The following is a 17185-nucleotide window of genomic DNA, read 5'->3' on the forward strand; positions in this document are numbered from 1 at the left end:
TATTTGGTTTTTAAATTATTATTTTATATGTCACATTATTTTCATTTGTTAAGTTAATTACTGATGTTTTATGACAGTATATTTAATTATTATTGCAATCATATTATCTTCAAAATCATGATATTACTTGTTCTATTTATCATATTATGGATTCTCATTCTCAATTCTTACATATCAGCATTTTCCCAATGAAAGTTGATAACCTCACCAGCCTGTTGAGAATTCAAATTCCTAAATTATCTTGATTAAAATTACTTTGACTTTCATTTCAAAAATCTTTATCGTTATCCAAGTATGACATTTAATGACCGAACCCTCTTTCAGCCTTCTCAATTTCATATTTACACATTTCTTCTCCTAAGTGGTTACATTCACTGACTAACACTTTCTTGCTCTCTTCTACTAGAAGAACTTGTTGTTCACTATCAGCATAAAGTTTGTTGAAGAGATCAATAAACTGTACCTGGGCATCACTCAGTTGCTTTTCTTTCATCGTGACTTTCTTCTGTGTGTCTTCAAGCGCTTGCTGAAGAACCATATTTTCACTCTGGATTTGCCCTAATCTTTCTTGCAGAGATTCATTTTCCAAACTATATCTGTTGAATTTTTCCTTTAACACTTGATTTGTTTCTTCAAGTTCCTTTGCCGTCTCTTCAGCATGGTTCAGTTCTGTCTGTGTGTTTTCTAAAGTATATGTCTTTTCTCTGAGGCATTCATGGACATGGCCTAGCTCATTTTCTAAACTCTTGGCTCCACTTTCAGCCTGAGAGAGTTCTTCAGAAAGGAAAGCATGGGTCTCTCTTAAAATAGACAAGTCACTGTTTAACTTGTCCTGTACATGAAGCCACTCATCTCTTGCTTCCTGAAAGGAATGTTCAAGGGCTAGCTTGGACGCCTCACTTTGCTCATAATCGTCAATAACAGACATCAGACGAGACCTGTATGATTCAATTTCGCCCTCTAGTCTGTCTGTGTTTTCTTTTGCAGTTTCCAATTTAGAATTCAGCCCTGCATTCTCAGCTGTCACAACTTTTACTTCTTCACTGTATTGGACTCTGATTGTTCTTAATGCTTCTGTATTCAACTTTAATTCCTGTTGAAGGTGATCATTCTTTTCCTTTAAAATTTCGATGTGGTTTTCTTTGTCTTGATCCTTAATTTTTTGTGTGTCTACTTCGAGTTTGAGCATGGCATTTTCATCCTCTAAGATTTGATTTTTCTGGAACAGATATTTTTCTTTCTCATGGCTGTCAGGAATCTAAACATAATACATAGAAAAAAGTGCTATTCAAAATAAAGTTATGGATGCTGATTATTACCTAGTAATTCCAAATAAACGCCAAGGTACCAAGAAGCATACTTTATTAAAACAAAATTAAAATGAGGGAGTTTGCCCTATTTCACATTTCTCTCAGACTCAGTTTTCACAAAGAACACATTTTAAAAGTGCTTCATTAATGAAAAGACATGGAGTGTACTTTGAGGCCTACAAAGCTTATGTTTTATTTCCTTTGCTCTGTCCATTCTATTCCACCATGATAAGTCATAAATTAAAATACTTAATATTTGCAAACTGCCTCTTCTATGTTGTATTATTTTACTCATTTTCAATGTTGTGCAATCACTTCTGTATATCTTAGATTCCTTTCCCTTTCCCCCACCTCCTTTCCCCTTTTCTCTCCACTTACTGCCTTACACGGTGTACGATCTCATAGAGCATCAATATCTTGTCTTATATCTTATCTAGTATCTTGTATCTATACATACATTCCTATTAAGTGCATTTTTACCTTAGTTATACTCCCTAGAAGAATTAAAATGAACGGGGGAAACCATAAAACAAAATGTAACAGAAAAGACAATGCTGTGCTACATTCTGCGATCAAATTCCATAGTTCTTTCTCAGCATGTGGGAGGCATTTTGCTTCAAGAAGCCAAAGGGAATTTTTTAAGTCCTTGCAATGCAATGAGGTACTACATCTACAAGAATATTTCCTCACACACTCTGGTTGTTCCTGCATACAAAATTTTCCTGGTGCTGCTCCTGTCACTCATCATCTGTTCACATAAGTCCTTCCAGGCCTCTCTAAAGTCTTGGTGACACATTGGATTTGGTGGTATTCAGCAAAGTACTTCCCATACATTTTCTCACCTAAGCCTTGCCACACCGTGATGCGGGAAATATTTATATTCTTTTCCCCGTTTTACAGATTAGAACTTAGGTTAGGATACATTATTGAAAAACCTGTCCATTATCACGCTCAAAAAGTATCAGCAGCAACATCTCAATCCAGGTCTCTTCAGACTCCAAATCTAGCACACATTTTTCAATAGCTTATTTACTTTCAGCAGTTGATATTAAGAATTTCTCCTAAATGGAAACTCATTGCCCTAGTACAATAAACTTCACTCCAGAACAATGAACTCATAAGTCTTATATTTCTTAGTACAAGTCTTAAGAATAATCGATTTTGTGATGGATCTGTCGCATTTTCATAGCGTCATTGATTTAAAACTTTTAGAAGTTATCAAGTTGAAATCTCTCATTTTAGGGAAGGGAAAAGTCAGGCCTAGAATGTTATCCCCTACTGATGGTAACCTAGTCTTAACCATTACATGTGAAAGAAATGATGAAAAAATTATTGGGGCCAAAGAATAAAATATGAGTATTGCACTACCATCACAACCAAACTCCTCCAGGAACGTTGGATCCCGTTCAGGACTGGTGAACAGAGTTTTGTCCAATAGCTTAGAAGCTGCATTCTACGATATCTTTGCTAAAAAGCCAGAAGGAGAGCATGAATTGGTAACAGGTGAGTTCAATGAAGCACTCCAGTGTGCAAGCACCAAAGGACTACTAAGGGCCAACAACCCAAATGATTTACTTCAAACAACTGTTGAAAAACAGAAGAAAATGAAAAATTCTAATTTTGGCATTTGAGAAACTTATGTTTCTATCATGCTGAGCAATGATGAATGTGAGCGAATGGAGGAATTCATGGCCCGGATAGAGCCTTATGTCAGAAACCTAAGTGAAATTTATTTCTGTGGCGAATACTTTTATTCCTTTTCTTTAATGAAAGATGAGGGAGACAAGAAGGTGAAATAGAGCAATCTATTAGCATATATTTCAGAACCCTCACTCTCTTCCCTGAGAAGTACAAGCAGGTGAAATCCCGTAATCAAGGAAGAAAAATGGTTTGTGTTTGAGGTGTCACCTTCTACCTAGTTGCATTCCTTTCTCTCTCTAAGCTAGGGGTTAGTGACACTGATGAGCTGCCCCTTTCCTATGTCCAGAAAGGGAAGAGGCACTGTTGTGCACCAGGAACTTTTTTCAGTAGACGTACAGTTGGGTCTCGGGAGAGATCATTCAATTAAAAGAAAAAGAAACGGTCAAGCAAGACAAACAGTATTGTGCTGGTTTTGATCACTAGCTGTGTCCTGAACTATCTGTTGCAGACAGATGGACGGGACTGAGGACAACAAAGATGTCCCAAAATGAAGAACGGAAATCTGAACTTTCAAAATATGTAGTTAGATTTGAAAATGACCAAAGTAAATACCTCAAAAGTCTGAGTGATTTTGGAAGCAGTTGTTTTGTTTTCTTGGTGCTTCGAAAGAGGATTATTCAGAATCCCACTTTGCAAAGCTATAACATTTAGCTGCGGAAAAAGTGGTCCTTGAGTTTCCTTTAGCTCTTCTTCGTCCTGCGGACAAGAAGTTCATAAAATTTTCATCATCATTTTCCTTCAACAGTCAGCAACAACATTTTACCTTTAACTGGAATACAGAATCCGACAAAGCACGGAAACAAACTTTAAAAATTCAAAGAAAAACAGGCTACTGAAAAGGAAAAGCAACAAGAAGGAAAGCATTTCAAAGTTGGAAAGGAACCTCAATCACTCCTCAGGGCGATCCATACCCAGGGTTAAGTCCCTAACTCTTACAAGCCTCAGCTTGAAGTCTTCACAGATGGGGATAGATACCATATTTCAAGTGAACTCATTCGATTTGTGCATGGTTCTCTTTGTTGGCAATTTTTTCCTCATTAATCTTAAAAATGTACATTTGTGCAACTCTTATCCATGGCTCTTAGCTCTTATCCTTAGACTGAAGCAGAGCAAGCTTCGTCCTTCTTCCACATGACTCTCCTTCAAAAACTTGAACATATAAGGATCAATAGCTCTGTTTTCTTGAACAGATCCTCACAAGTCATGGACCTCAAGGGCCTTCCTCATCCTGTTTGCCATCCTGCTTATTAGCGAGCATAATTCTGTGGAAGCCACAAATGAGTTAAACAACATAAGCCTATCTACTTATTCACTTCAGAGTAGAGAGTGATTTTCACCTTCTCTATTTTGGAAGCTATACTTTTCTGAATAAGATGCAAAATTACACTAGCTTTTGGGTTCTCAAGTAACATCAATAAATCAACTTTAGTTTAGAACTGGCCACGATTCTTATATCTTTTCAGGCAAAATGCTATCTAAACCTATTTCCTCCAACTCATACGAATGAACCTAATTTTGTAACTAATTGTATAATTTGACAGAAATCCTCACTGAACATCATGTTATGAATAGGCTCAGTCCAGTACTCTGACTTACTGAGAATTTGCATTTCCTCCATGTAGAAAGTCTGCAATAATTTTAAGTAAATCAACAAGTAAATAAGTAAAACATAAAGACCCTAGAGACCAATAAACTCTTCTGAAAGACTGAAGGATGTGTGCTAAAGTGTAGTGAAAGGAAGAGAAAAAGAGAACGAACTTGCACTTGCATTACCCAAAGTATTTTCAGATAAGAAGACTCTCTCTAAAAATGGAGAGGAATCCTCTGGAACTTATGTTGCTATCAAAGTTGAGGATAGAGAAGTGGTGTCAAACAGATCCTCCAGTACTGAGTTCTATGGACAGATCTGGGGGACTTTGAAACCTTTGGCTCAGGGGTAGGTGAGATGAACTCCGTGGCAACATTTGAACCCAGGTTTCTCTGGATTTCAGGTTAGTTCTACTCACTACGCCATTGTGATCCTCTACTGTGAGACATACTTTAAAAAATACTAATTCCACTTTACTCTTTCATGGCTGTTTAGACTGCAATTTTACATTCTAATGCTACTGCATGGGATATATATTTTTTTTATATTCATGTGTACGTATCTACAAATGATTAGACCCAACTTACTCACACTAGACATAAAAATCCTAGTCCTTTCTCAGGATTAAAAAGAATATAATGTTCACTTCCCCACTCCCAGGAAACCCATAAGTTTTCTTAACAAGAAAAGATGGAAATAGTGACTTTAAAATTCCAATTTACCTGTTTCGAATGATTTGTTTCTGTTCTCAATTCCAGGTCCAGAGTTCTGAGAGGGTATTGAAATTCCTGTCTTAGCTCCACTTTTTCACCACATCGTTCTTTTTTTCTTAACTGGTGACTCATTTTTAGAACTAGCTTTTCTTCAGTGTCTTGCTCAATTTCTTCTTGCTTCCCGTGAATCCTAAATGAAAATTGTCCTTTTTGAATGACAGTGCAGTAGAAATAAGGATGAAATACCATTGAATATACTCATCTGGATTTCTAAAGGAAAAGAAGATTAATTTATCGGGAACTGGATCTATGTAGGGAACTCCCCGTCAAGGAACGCCCTCTATTGATGCAGAGTGGTCCGTGCTCTACCTTTTGAGTTCACCTGCTTCTGTCCCTATAACACTGAGAAACAACGTAACTTGCACAGGCTCACAAAGTCAGGATGTGTCAGAAACTGATGGAGTTCTTGGGTGCCTGTGCTTGGACACGATTCTAAAATCACGTTTCTCTTTCAAAATCACATTTCTCCCTAGCCTCAAAACATTGTCTCAGGCAGTTTCTCCCCAGCGCAAGAAAACAGCCTGTCACAGCAACAACTCTTATCTCCTTACCTGATACAATAGCCAGTTACAAGAATGGAATTCAGAAGTTTGAACAGCTCTGTGCTGGCTAAACAGTCTGTGAACATGGCCAGAACGACATTGACTACTCATTGACCCATCATATGTTTCCTCGACTTAGATATAGGAACACTCCCTTACATTTTTCTTGTGCAACAAGATATTCGTTAGACCAATCTGGCATCCGTTAGTCTGTCCTGACCACTAGTGGACTTAGGGATGTTTCAGTCCTAAAACCGCATCTCTATGCAGTTGCCGCTCCTCCTTATGCTATTTCCCTATGAACTCTGAGTAAAATATCTGCCAAGTAGATACCAAAAGTGCATGTTCCTTTAAGAAATAACCTCTCCTTAACCATTGCCTAATCTCACCTTGAGTCATCTGCTTAGCATATTTGGCACATGTTTTCCTATAGACTAAAACCAGCTAAGGTTGCAGGTTCCCTAAGAACCCTTGCTGCTGAAAAGTAAAGTAAAAGTAAAGTACCTTGATGTCAAAAATGTTTGAGTTTGTGAATTCATTCCAGGTGACCTGCCTGTGGTACTCTGGTCTTTTCGTGGCACTGATTGCCCCTCTGCCAGTCGTCAACAAAATCAGAGGGGAACCCATTTTTTTTATCCAGGCTGCTCCAGGGCATTTTAATTCTATCAAAAGTGTATCATATATTCATTTGGATGCTTTTGCTTCTTGTATTCAATGAAGAGAAATTCCATAAATTGTATGGAGCTGGCACAAAAGATTATCTCCAAATTCCCGAGTTCTGATACATTTCAAAGGCGCTGGTGAAAAGTGCAGAGGGGGATGCATATGAAATTACATCCATTTTCCCATTAGTATTGATTAGTCAAATGATTTTTAACTTCATGTTGAAAAAAATGAAACACAGCTACTTGTGTTACAGTTTTCAAAATTCACTACAAATGCATCTCTACCTCATATCCACAGAGTAAAAATGAGTAAGTAGGGCTTATTAATAATAGTGTTTGAATGAGGTGGTATTTTGGCCTTCCTAACCTCAAATCCTCTATCACATTTCTTCAACGGTAAGAGAAAAGCTTCCAAGGATTTGTTTAAAATCATGAGTTCCATACCTGGTGCTAAGGAGTTCTCTTTTCCATTCTGCTTTTTGTCGCTCCAAGTCAGACACCATTTGCCTTGTTTCTGATAATTCTTCCCGCAGTCCACAAATCTTTTTTTCTAAACTCCTCACTTTCCTGGTGAGTAATGGACAATGTCCTTTTTTACGTACCACTGATCGATCATGTCTAAGTATTGCATCTTCATTTTTCACAAGTTTAATAAAATCTGTGCAGAGAAAAACGCAAGTCAATAAAAATATAAGTATTTTAAAATATGCAGAACAGTAGCAGTATACTTAGAATTCAAATACTCTGGCAATGACAAAATCATATCCACGTATAAATTCTCAGATATTGCAAAATAATGCGTTGTCAAAAATTTACATTGAAGGTGACAATAACCTATTTCTATGTGTGCACTGTAGGCAATGAAACACAATCTCTAAGTGACAAATTAATTGATATAAAAAAATCTCAAAGCTCAGAATTCTTCACAATGAAAGAAAAATATTTGTGAAAAGGAAACATTTTGAGGTGTATTCTGGATGGGACAAATAAGATTCATCAAAGGGATTATATACTTAATATCTATATAATGAAAATATACTGAATTATTTTAGAAATATAAATATGTTTTGCTTTACATAATTGTATGGAAACACTGTTTCCTCTTTAGAGATTTATAATATCAGTAAGTATGTAATATTCACACATTGAAATATCCATCCTCATTTATTCATTGGCGAAACCTCTGGTAACTTGAAACAAAATATACCTGAAACACCAGAGGAAGGTCAAAAATGGTTCTGAGCACTAAAGAAAATAGCTGCCCCTTTATTCTTGAGAGACATATGGAGTCAAATTGAGACCTAATCCAGAGTTAGAAATGTTCGTTATGTCGTTACAGTTTCAACGAACTTGATTATTGGGTTTTCCTTGGTAACTTCCAGTTCTTCATATATTCATTCACTGTTGAACTGAAGTGAAGCAACAAGAGAGAACCCAGTTGCTGGATGTAGCCACACTGGAGTAGAAGCGAAGCTGACACTGAGGGAAGTGGTTAGCTCACCGATTCAAAGAAAAGAAGGTACTGAGGCACAGAGAAGTTAAAAGACTTGTTAAGATTCACACAGTTGGAACATGTAAAAGGCAGAATCTGAACCTAGCTATTCATGGCATCGTGTCCAGTCCACTATGCTATATGCCATGCTGAGAGAAGAATTATAAAAACTAGGCAGAATATTTACAAGATGTTTGATATTTGGGGCCATTTTATGAAATATTTTCGTATTTTGACTATTCTTTTCATGAAAGAGTTCACTCCTTGAGACCTTTATACTCGTAGTCAGTTCCATCTCTTCAATGGTTCTCCTATTACCAACCAATATTAATAACACAGATTATATAACATAGCACTTAGAGGCTTACAAAATACACCTCCCCCAACAACAAACCTGTGAAGTATGACTTTTTGTACGTTATGAAACTGAAGTTCCACGTTTAAGTGAGTGGACTACAGAAAAAATCAAGGCCCTCTGCAAATGTGTAATATCCTAACTTTCCATATTTAATTCTTAGAGGTATATATTGTGCAGAAAAACTGGATTTTTCACTGTCACTTTTATACCTTTCTACTCAGAGTATCCATGGTTGAAAATGTTCATTTCATCTCCCTATTTTCCCATGATCTCTACCTACTGAATTCATACTCATTCTTTAGAACTCAACTCAAATGCTACCTTCACACACAGGTTATTTATTTTGTAATGTTGATAGTCTTTCCCCGACTGAACCTCATACAGCAATATGACTGTGCTTCTCAAACATGCATACATATATATGCATATATATGTACACGTATATAGCACATATATACGTATATGTACATATACATATATATATATATGAATATACATATTAATTTTTGAGTTATCTATGTAGGCTATATTCCCTATCAGATTGCACATTGAATGAGGAAACTTATCTAAACTTTGAATATTTAGCACACAATAGGTACTTAGTGATTCTTTGGTGAAGGCCTGCCAGAAATGAAGCTGACCTCTACTTTGTTATGAGAAAATGGGTTAGGACTTCAGTGGTATCTTCTTGTATACACACACGTCTTTGGTTTCTGTTGAACACTGTTATTTTTTTAGGAAATTGTAAAATGTTCTTACCTTCACAACCAACACTAAGTTGTTCCATCACTACCATGACTAATGTGAAAAAACGTTTGATAGGAAAGTACATGTACAGCCTATATCTGATTGCAGACTGTCTTGGGGAGGGAGGAAGGGAAGCAGGCGGAGAAAATTTAAAATTAAGGTAAGTGTATGTTCAAAACTATAAAAATATAAAACCTACTTTTTAAACGTTTTGTTTATCCATATAGGAAAGAACTTATATAAAATATTTTTAAGACATGATGGAAAAACTTTTGCCATTTTGAGAGTTATTTCAAGAAAGAAAAATGGTTTTAGTCATCTCCTTTAGTAATTTAAAGTTATTAATATATAAACACCCTTTCCACATATGTATTTTAGCATTAATGAAAAAGAAAGCTATATACATGTTGGAGATATATCTAAGAAATCAGAATTTGAAGCTTTGAAATTATTGTATACTTTTAAAATATCATTTGTTTTCAGTATTCAACAATCATTTCCATATATCTTAGATTCCCCCCTCCCTGTAACCCCGTATCTCCCCATGTCCATGCTGAGACAGCATACCGTTTGTTATAGATTCTACACTTACATTCCAATTCAATACATTTTCACCTTGGTCATGTTACATAGAAGAGTTAAAACGAATGAGAGAAATCCTAAAACAAATCAAAACAGAATACAAAAGAAAATGATCTGCTTCATTATGTGATGAAATTTCGTAGTTCTTTCCCCGCATGTGGAAAGCATTTTGCCTTAAGAGACCACTGGAAATTATGTAAATCCCTGCATTGCAATGAAGTGCTACGCCTAGCAGAAAAATTCCTCCCATATAGTGGTTGTTGCTGTGTACAAAGGTCTCCTGGTTCTGTTCCTCTCACTCAGAATCTTTTCACATTACTATTTCCAGGCCTCTCATTAATCTTCCTGTTCATCATTTCTTATAGCAAAATAGTATTCCATTATATTCCTGTACCACACTTTATTCAGCTATTCCTTAAATGATATGCATCCCGTAGAGTTCCAGGTTTTGGCCACCCAAAGGAGAGCTGCTATAAACATTTTTGTACATTTGGGACTCTTTCTCATTTTTGTGATCTCTTGGGGATACAGTGTTAGAAGCGGTAGTTCTAGGTCAAGGGCTGTGCACATTTTTTAGCTCTCTGGACATAGTTCCAAAATGTTCTCCAGAATGGTTGGATCAGGTCCCAGCTCCACCCACAAGAGATTAGTGTTCCAACTCTCCCACATCTTCTCCAACATGCATCATCTTCCTAATTTGTCATGTTAGCCAACCTGATGGCTGTGATGTGGTATCTCAGAGTTGGTTTGAATTGCATCTCTCTAATCAAAACTTCTTGAGAGCTTTTTTTATATCACTCTAGATAGCTTTTCTTTCTTCCTCTGAAAACTGTCTATTCATAACCTTTGACCAATAATCGGCTGGGGATTGACTTCTATTCTTGCACATTTGACTCAGTTCTCTATCTATTTTAGAAATGAGGCCTTTATTACAGACGCTAGTTGCAAAAATTGTTTCCCAGGTTTCCGCTTTCCTCCTAATCTTTGTTGCATTGGGTTTGGTTGTAGAAAGCTTTTCAGTTTAATGGAATCAACATTTTCCATTTTGAATTTCATAATGCTTTCCACCTCCTGTTTAGTCAAAAATTCTTCCCTTCTTCATAAATCTGAAAAATAGACTATTCCTTGCTCCATTAATTTATTTATAGTATCAATCTTTATTCCTATAGCATGTATCCATTTGGAATTTATTCCTGTGTACGGTTTTGGGCAATGCTCTAACCCTAGTTTCCACCACAATGTTATCCAGTTGTCACAGCAATTATTGTCAAGTAGTGAGTCCTTATCCCAGAAACTGGGTTCCTTGGCTTTCTCGAAGTGTAGATTGCTATATTCTTTGACCACTGCGTCGGAAGGACGTAAGCTATACCACCGGTCTGCCCTTCTGTTTCTTGGCCCGTATCAAGAGGTTTTAATGATTGTTGCTTTATAATGAAATTTGGGATCTGGTAGATCAAGGTCACCTTCCCTGGTATTTCTCTTCATTAGTTCGCTTGATATTCTGGGCCTTTTTCTCTTCCCGACGAACTTTGGTCTTATTTTGTCTAGCTATAGAAAATAATTATCTGATAATTTGATTGTTATGGCACTGAATAAGTAAATTAACTTAGGTAGAATTGTCATGTTTTTTTAACATTGGCTTGGCCTAGCCATGAGCAACTAGTGTTTTTCCGCTTACTTAGACCTGTCTTTATTTGTGCAAAAACGGTTTTGTAATTGTATTCAGATAATCCCTGGATTTCTCTTGGCAGGTAGACTCCTAAATATTTTATAGTGTCTAACCTAGCTTTAAAGGGAATTGTTCTTTCTATCTCTTGCTCTTGAGCTTTGTTAATCATATATAGAAATGCAGAAGATCTGTTTATTTTGCAACCTGAATCTTTGCCAAGTTGTTTATGATTTATCATTTCAAGTAGTTTTTTACTAGAGCCTCTGGCATTCTCTAAGAATATCATCATATCATCTGCAAAGTGAGATAGCTTAGTTTCTTCTTTGCCTATTCTAATTCCTTCCTTTTCTTTTACTTCTCCTATTGCTACCACTAATATTTCTAGTACCATATCAAATAACATTGGTGATAATGGACATCCTTGTTTCAGCCCTGGTCTTCTTGCAAGTACATCTAGCTTATTTCCCTTGCATATGATGCTTGCTGAAGGTTTTCGGTAGATACTACTTATTGTTTTATTATTTTATGGGAAGTTCCATCTACTCCTATGCTCTCCAGTCTTTTCAGTAGGAATGGGTGTTGTATATTGTCCAAGGATTTTCTGCATCTTTTGAGGTAATCATGTGGTTTCTGTTAATTTTTGACATGATCAATAATGTTAATAGTTTTCCTAATAATGAACCATTCTTTTCAAGGTAAGTTGCTGTGTTTTTTTTTTTGCTAAAATCTTCTTTAAAATTTTTGCACCAATATTCATTAGAGAAATTGGTCCAGAATTTTCTTTTTCTGTTTTGGCCCTTCCTGGTTCAGGTATCACAACCATATTTGCATCATAAAACGACTTTGGGAGGACTCCTTTGCCAATTTTCCCAAATACTCGATATAATATTGGAAGTAACTGTTCCTACAATGTGTGATAGAATTCACTTGTTAATCCATCCAACCTTGGAGATTTTTTCCTAGGGAGTTGATGGATGGCTTGTTCAATTTCTTTTTTCCGAAACAGGGTTATGTAAGTACTCAACTTCCCCTTTTGTTAATCTGGGCAATTCACATTTTTTAAAATAGTCATCCATCTCCTTTAGATTGTCGAATTTATGGGCATACAGTTGGGCAAAGTAATTTCTAGGTAATGTTTTAATTTCCGGCTCATTGTAGGTGACTTCAACCCTTTTCATCTTTGATAGAGTAATTTGCTTTTCTTCTTTGGTTTTTTTTTTTTATCAAATGGCTCAAAGGTTTCTCAATTTTGTGGTTTTTCATAAAACCAACTTTGAGTTTCATTTATGACTTCAATAGTTTTCTTAATTTCCATTTTATTAATCTCTCTTCTGGTTCTCAGTCTTTCTGATTGGGGATTTACTTGGGGATTTTCAATTTGTTCTTTTTCTGGCTTTTTCACCTGCATGCCCAATTCGTTCATGTCCTTAGAGGAAGAAACTTTATATCTTTGAATTCCTACATCAGCCATTGTCTATTTTGAAATATTAAATGACTTTACTATATATAGCAGTCCAAAAACGTCTTAAGATGTTGTTTAATATACAAAACTATAAAATTACCTTTACTATTCATCAGTCCACAATATATTACTAAATTCAAAGCATTTTTTTTATCAGGGGTTTCTTGTTTATTAAGTATTTACAATTAGTTTGACAAGAGGAATTGGTTGCATCAATGAACATATGCAAAACTTTTTATTAACTTTGGGAATTTTCAATTATAGATATATATGTATATGTACACGTATACATACATACACACACACATACATAAATATGTATGTATGTATAGTCAAAGTCAGGTCCTCTGGTACGCTGAAATATGGAGTAATGCTGTAGAGCCCTTCTGCAGGGGAGCACAAAGGTAAATGCATCAAGAAACAGGTACTACTGTGCAAGTTTTTGTATATAGGATTATTGTTGCACCTTTGATTGTGATATTGCCTACGTGAAAATTAATATATCCCTTCACCTTTCAGTGCTCAAGTCAATTCTCTGCCACCCGAAGTTTCACAGAAGGTGCTAACCTGCACTTGCAGAAGGAGATAATTCATGCCAACGGAAATACAAGTCTTGTCTTTATCACCAAAAAGAATTATGTGATATGGGCTTTATCCTGAGGCAGACATTTATATAACCCACTCATTAAACTGAAATTCATCTCATTGTTTCCTAAAACTAAGGGCAAGAAGAGAAAAGTAATTAACAAGAGCACTGGATTTCTTAATTCAACACAATACCTGGCAGAGCCAGGACTAGATCACTTAGTCCTAAATCCTGCCTGTCTTATCTGGCTACACTACAGCACTGTCTGACTTGGGAAGGACAACTTTTACTTGTCAGCATTTCCAATTTGTATTACCCATGAAGAGTTGTGCAACAAGATGACATTACTCAATTAAAGTAATGGCTTCATGAAAAGAAAACTGAATATCAATCATCAGGGAGAGAGAGAAAAAAGACTTTTGGACTGCAATGTTTTGGGATAATTTGTGACTTTGCTACCATAACCCTGAATTAAAATATCAAAGAAATGAGAATTACTGATTAGGGAATGCTCCACCCCAGACTAGAATAATTTGTCAAAATGCCAGAAAACTAGAAAATTTCAAATTTCTCTGACAAATAATTTGGGCTTATTCTCAATTAATGTGAACAAAAGAAAACAAGAAATAATTACAAGGAAGGAAGATGTTGCTTCAGGGAACGTAAAATGACTACCAGGCCCCAGGATCGGAACTCTATCACACTCATACTTCATGATAAGAGCCTGGTTTCCTTTGCCAATATGATTTATAAGAAAATGTGTATGCAAAGGGTTCACTACTAATAAAACTCAAGAAAAAATGTCCTCACTTTATTACTACTCTCATCTTCCCCTCAAAACAACGAAGATTTGAGGTTCATGGTCACAGCTCAGTGACGCCTCAAGTTCAAAAAAGTGATCACCAATTTCGTCTAATGCTGCATGATGCTTTGCTGTACTGCCACACTCGTGTATCAAATAACAAATTTTACTAATTCATTGATGAACATAAATGAGATAGAACAAATAAATGTCTAATGGTACAGAATGAGTATTTCAAGGAAAGCATACATATTTAATAAAAATATATCACAAAAAAGAAATTTTTTTCTTCCTATTCCTATCCCTAGTTGTTTGAAGCTTTTAAAATTCTAACCTTACTATGGTTGCGCTTACACTACGATTTGGGTTTCTATAGAAAATGATTCTGGTTATTATATATTTCATAAAGTCAGTGTCTGCATTCAGATATCTGTCACAAACCTATTTATGAATAGTTCTATCAGTAACAATCCCTTCAGTTTTCCCTATATTTATTTCCGTCTTGTAGACTATAAATTTTCTTGTTTGATGAAATTCATAGACATTCCACCTTCATTGAGATTCCTAAGTACAATTATTTTTGTTACAATTTGATTTGGAATTTCAAAAAATTTGATTAAATTTCTTTCTGTAGATAACATAATAGAAATTGAGGAATAAAACTCGACATTTTTAATCTTAAAAGTTCATTCTATTTGCATGTATGTAGCTAGAGATATACTATTTTACAAACGAAGAAAATGAAGAAAAATGAAGTTCATTCATCACCTGACAAGCTATAAGCAAGGAATGTTTTCAGAAAAGGATGTGATTTTAGACTGTACTAGATATACTTAAAATTAAATACTGTTTCTTGTGCCATTGTGATTTCTTATTTCTTTTAAGGAACGATTTACATAGCTCATCTCTTTCAGATCTGTAGTGTAATATGCGCATGATCACACTTTCTTTTGAGCTCTGTTGGCATGAGCAAGGCATCTAAGCTAACTGCTCCTTAGTTTCATCACCATTCAAATGGAAGTAAACAGAATACCCACACTGCTTTTCTCACAAGGTAAAGGGTAAATTGATTTGAAAGAGAAAACTCATAAATGCGGGATGAAGTTATTATTGCAAGCCCAGGTCATTGAGATTCCCAATGGCCCAGCTGGCAGGATTCAATATTAGGCAACCACTCAGAAAAATCTCTTCTCTTTGAAAGTTTAACGGCCTGAATCAGGAGATTGGAAGTGTTCCTAGGATGATGTTGGAAGTGGGCACATGTGCAAATATCTACCAAAAATCTAGGAACATATATGTATTACCTTTCAAACCTTTGTCCCCTGTTCCCCCTAACTTCTGTGTCTTTTGCATCCTCTTTGGTATCTCTGAACTGAAAGCTTTATGAACATTTAGAAATGTTGGAAACGTTTAAAATGTATCCATTTCCAAAGCTTGGATAAGTGATTTTCATACACTTCCAAAAAGGAAGAAGGCTTTGCTCTCCAGCTGTTTTACCGTTCTGTCTTTATATGTCCAAGTATTAGATGAGCCCATCTGTGTCGGTGTGCCTCTGTGCGTGAACATGCTATAGTTACAGGAGACGTTTACATACTTATTTTTCCCATGTTTAAGAATCAAAAATAACTAATATCACTACATATAATACATGTGAAATATGTTCAAAATTTTTCACATGATTTAATTAATTTCATTTATAACAATGGAGACTTCTGAAAATTGTTATTGTAACTTGTTTAAAGAAATTTTTGGAGAAAGTAGATATTAATAACACAAAGTACCCTGAGGCTGTTTTGTTCAGGATAATCAACCTACAACGATAATTAAGTAAATAACCAAAAATAGACCAATTCCTACCCTTTAAAAGTATAAAATGGAAAAAGAACATACATACCTATATTTATATACATATATGTTTAATATATATGAAATTAAAGATTGCTCTTTCATTATTTTTTAAAATTAGCTATTTTTTTAAATTTGTCACTCTTACCTTCCTGATTCTTGGCAGGTCCAGTCACGGTAAATCTGGAATCAGAAGCCCTTTCCAAACTGCTGATTTGGAGTGAAAGGGGCTGATTAAGTGCCTTCTGTTTTCCATATTGATTAATTAGTTCGTAATGACTATATACAAAGTAAAAGATAAAACAAAATATTTGTACATCAACCAAGATAAAATTATACGTACCGGGTCTCTGCATACCTTAGACTTTAATATCAGATTATCAGCAAAATTGTTGTTATTCTTTTGATAAAGTCTGTAGGGTATAACTAATTATTCAGCCTAAACCTAGTATACATGTACTCAGAGTCACAGTAATAGAGAAGTATAGATTCAGAGCTTTAGATCATCTACTCCAAACACTTTATTTTCTAGATTAAGTAACTGAGTTCCAGAAAAGGTTAACAGTTCTCCAGGGTGATCCATAAAGTGAGAGGCATCATTTTTCCTCAGGTCCTCTGATTCCAATTAGAGCACTCTTTCCCCTGACCAAACTGCCTCATTGTAAATTTTGATGTTGATTATTATATTTATTACTTATTCTCTTTAGCTGTCACTCACTTTCAGGTGTCCAACATATCATGTGGCTTTTCCTAAAACTAACTTTAAATCTACTATAACTGGAGGTATCAGCAAAGATTAAGAAACAAACAGGAAAAAAAAACCGTGTCTTTAAAGCAGACTTTATAAATAAATTTTTGTGAAGTGAACTTTTGGGATGATCAAATACTAAAATGTATGGAAAACATTGGAAAACCTTATAGAACTATAAAAATGGCACCTATCATCCTCGTTATCCTTACTTCTGAAAAATCTGATCTCACATACCCTGACTCTACTTTGTAACTCGTCTCATGCTTATGTCCTCCTGAACTTGGATAACCGAAATTGGCCTTTGGACCAACT

The 17185-nt window shown here is 35.4% G+C and overlaps 1 protein-coding gene across 1 annotated transcript; it reads right to left on the bottom strand.

Annotated features, from left to right (window-relative positions):
• Window positions 1-301: 301 nt before the first annotated feature.
• Window positions 302-3989, bottom strand: LOC140522087 (ankyrin repeat domain-containing protein 26-like). The gene is made up of 3 exons (XM_072637123.1): window positions 3948-3989; window positions 3564-3707; window positions 302-1258 (listed from the first exon to the last, which is right to left on the bottom strand). The coding sequence occupies exons 1-3, from the start codon at window positions 3987-3989 to the stop codon at window positions 302-304; spliced, it is 1143 nt and encodes a 380-aa protein (XP_072493224.1).
• Window positions 3990-17185: the final 13196 nt, after the last annotated feature.

Source organism: Notamacropus eugenii, chromosome 2, assembly GCF_028372415.1.
Source record: "Notamacropus eugenii isolate mMacEug1 chromosome 2, mMacEug1.pri_v2, whole genome shotgun sequence".
NCBI lineage: Eukaryota > Metazoa > Chordata > Mammalia > Diprotodontia > Macropodidae > Notamacropus > Notamacropus eugenii.

Excerpts from the sequence above, each read along its gene's own strand:
- LOC140522087 (XM_072637123.1), bottom strand. The coding sequence starts at position 3,989 with ATGGTATCTATCCCCATCTGTGAAGACTTCAAGCTGAGGCTT. Across the intron at positions 3,708-3,947 it reads AAGACTTCAAGCTGAGGCTT|GACGAAGAAGAGCTAAAGGA; the intron begins GTAAGAGTTAGG and ends TCTTGTCCGCAG. Across the intron at positions 1,259-3,563 it reads AAATCACTCAGACTTTTGAG|ATTCCTGACAGCCATGAGAA; the intron begins GTATTTACTTTG and ends TATTATGTTTAG.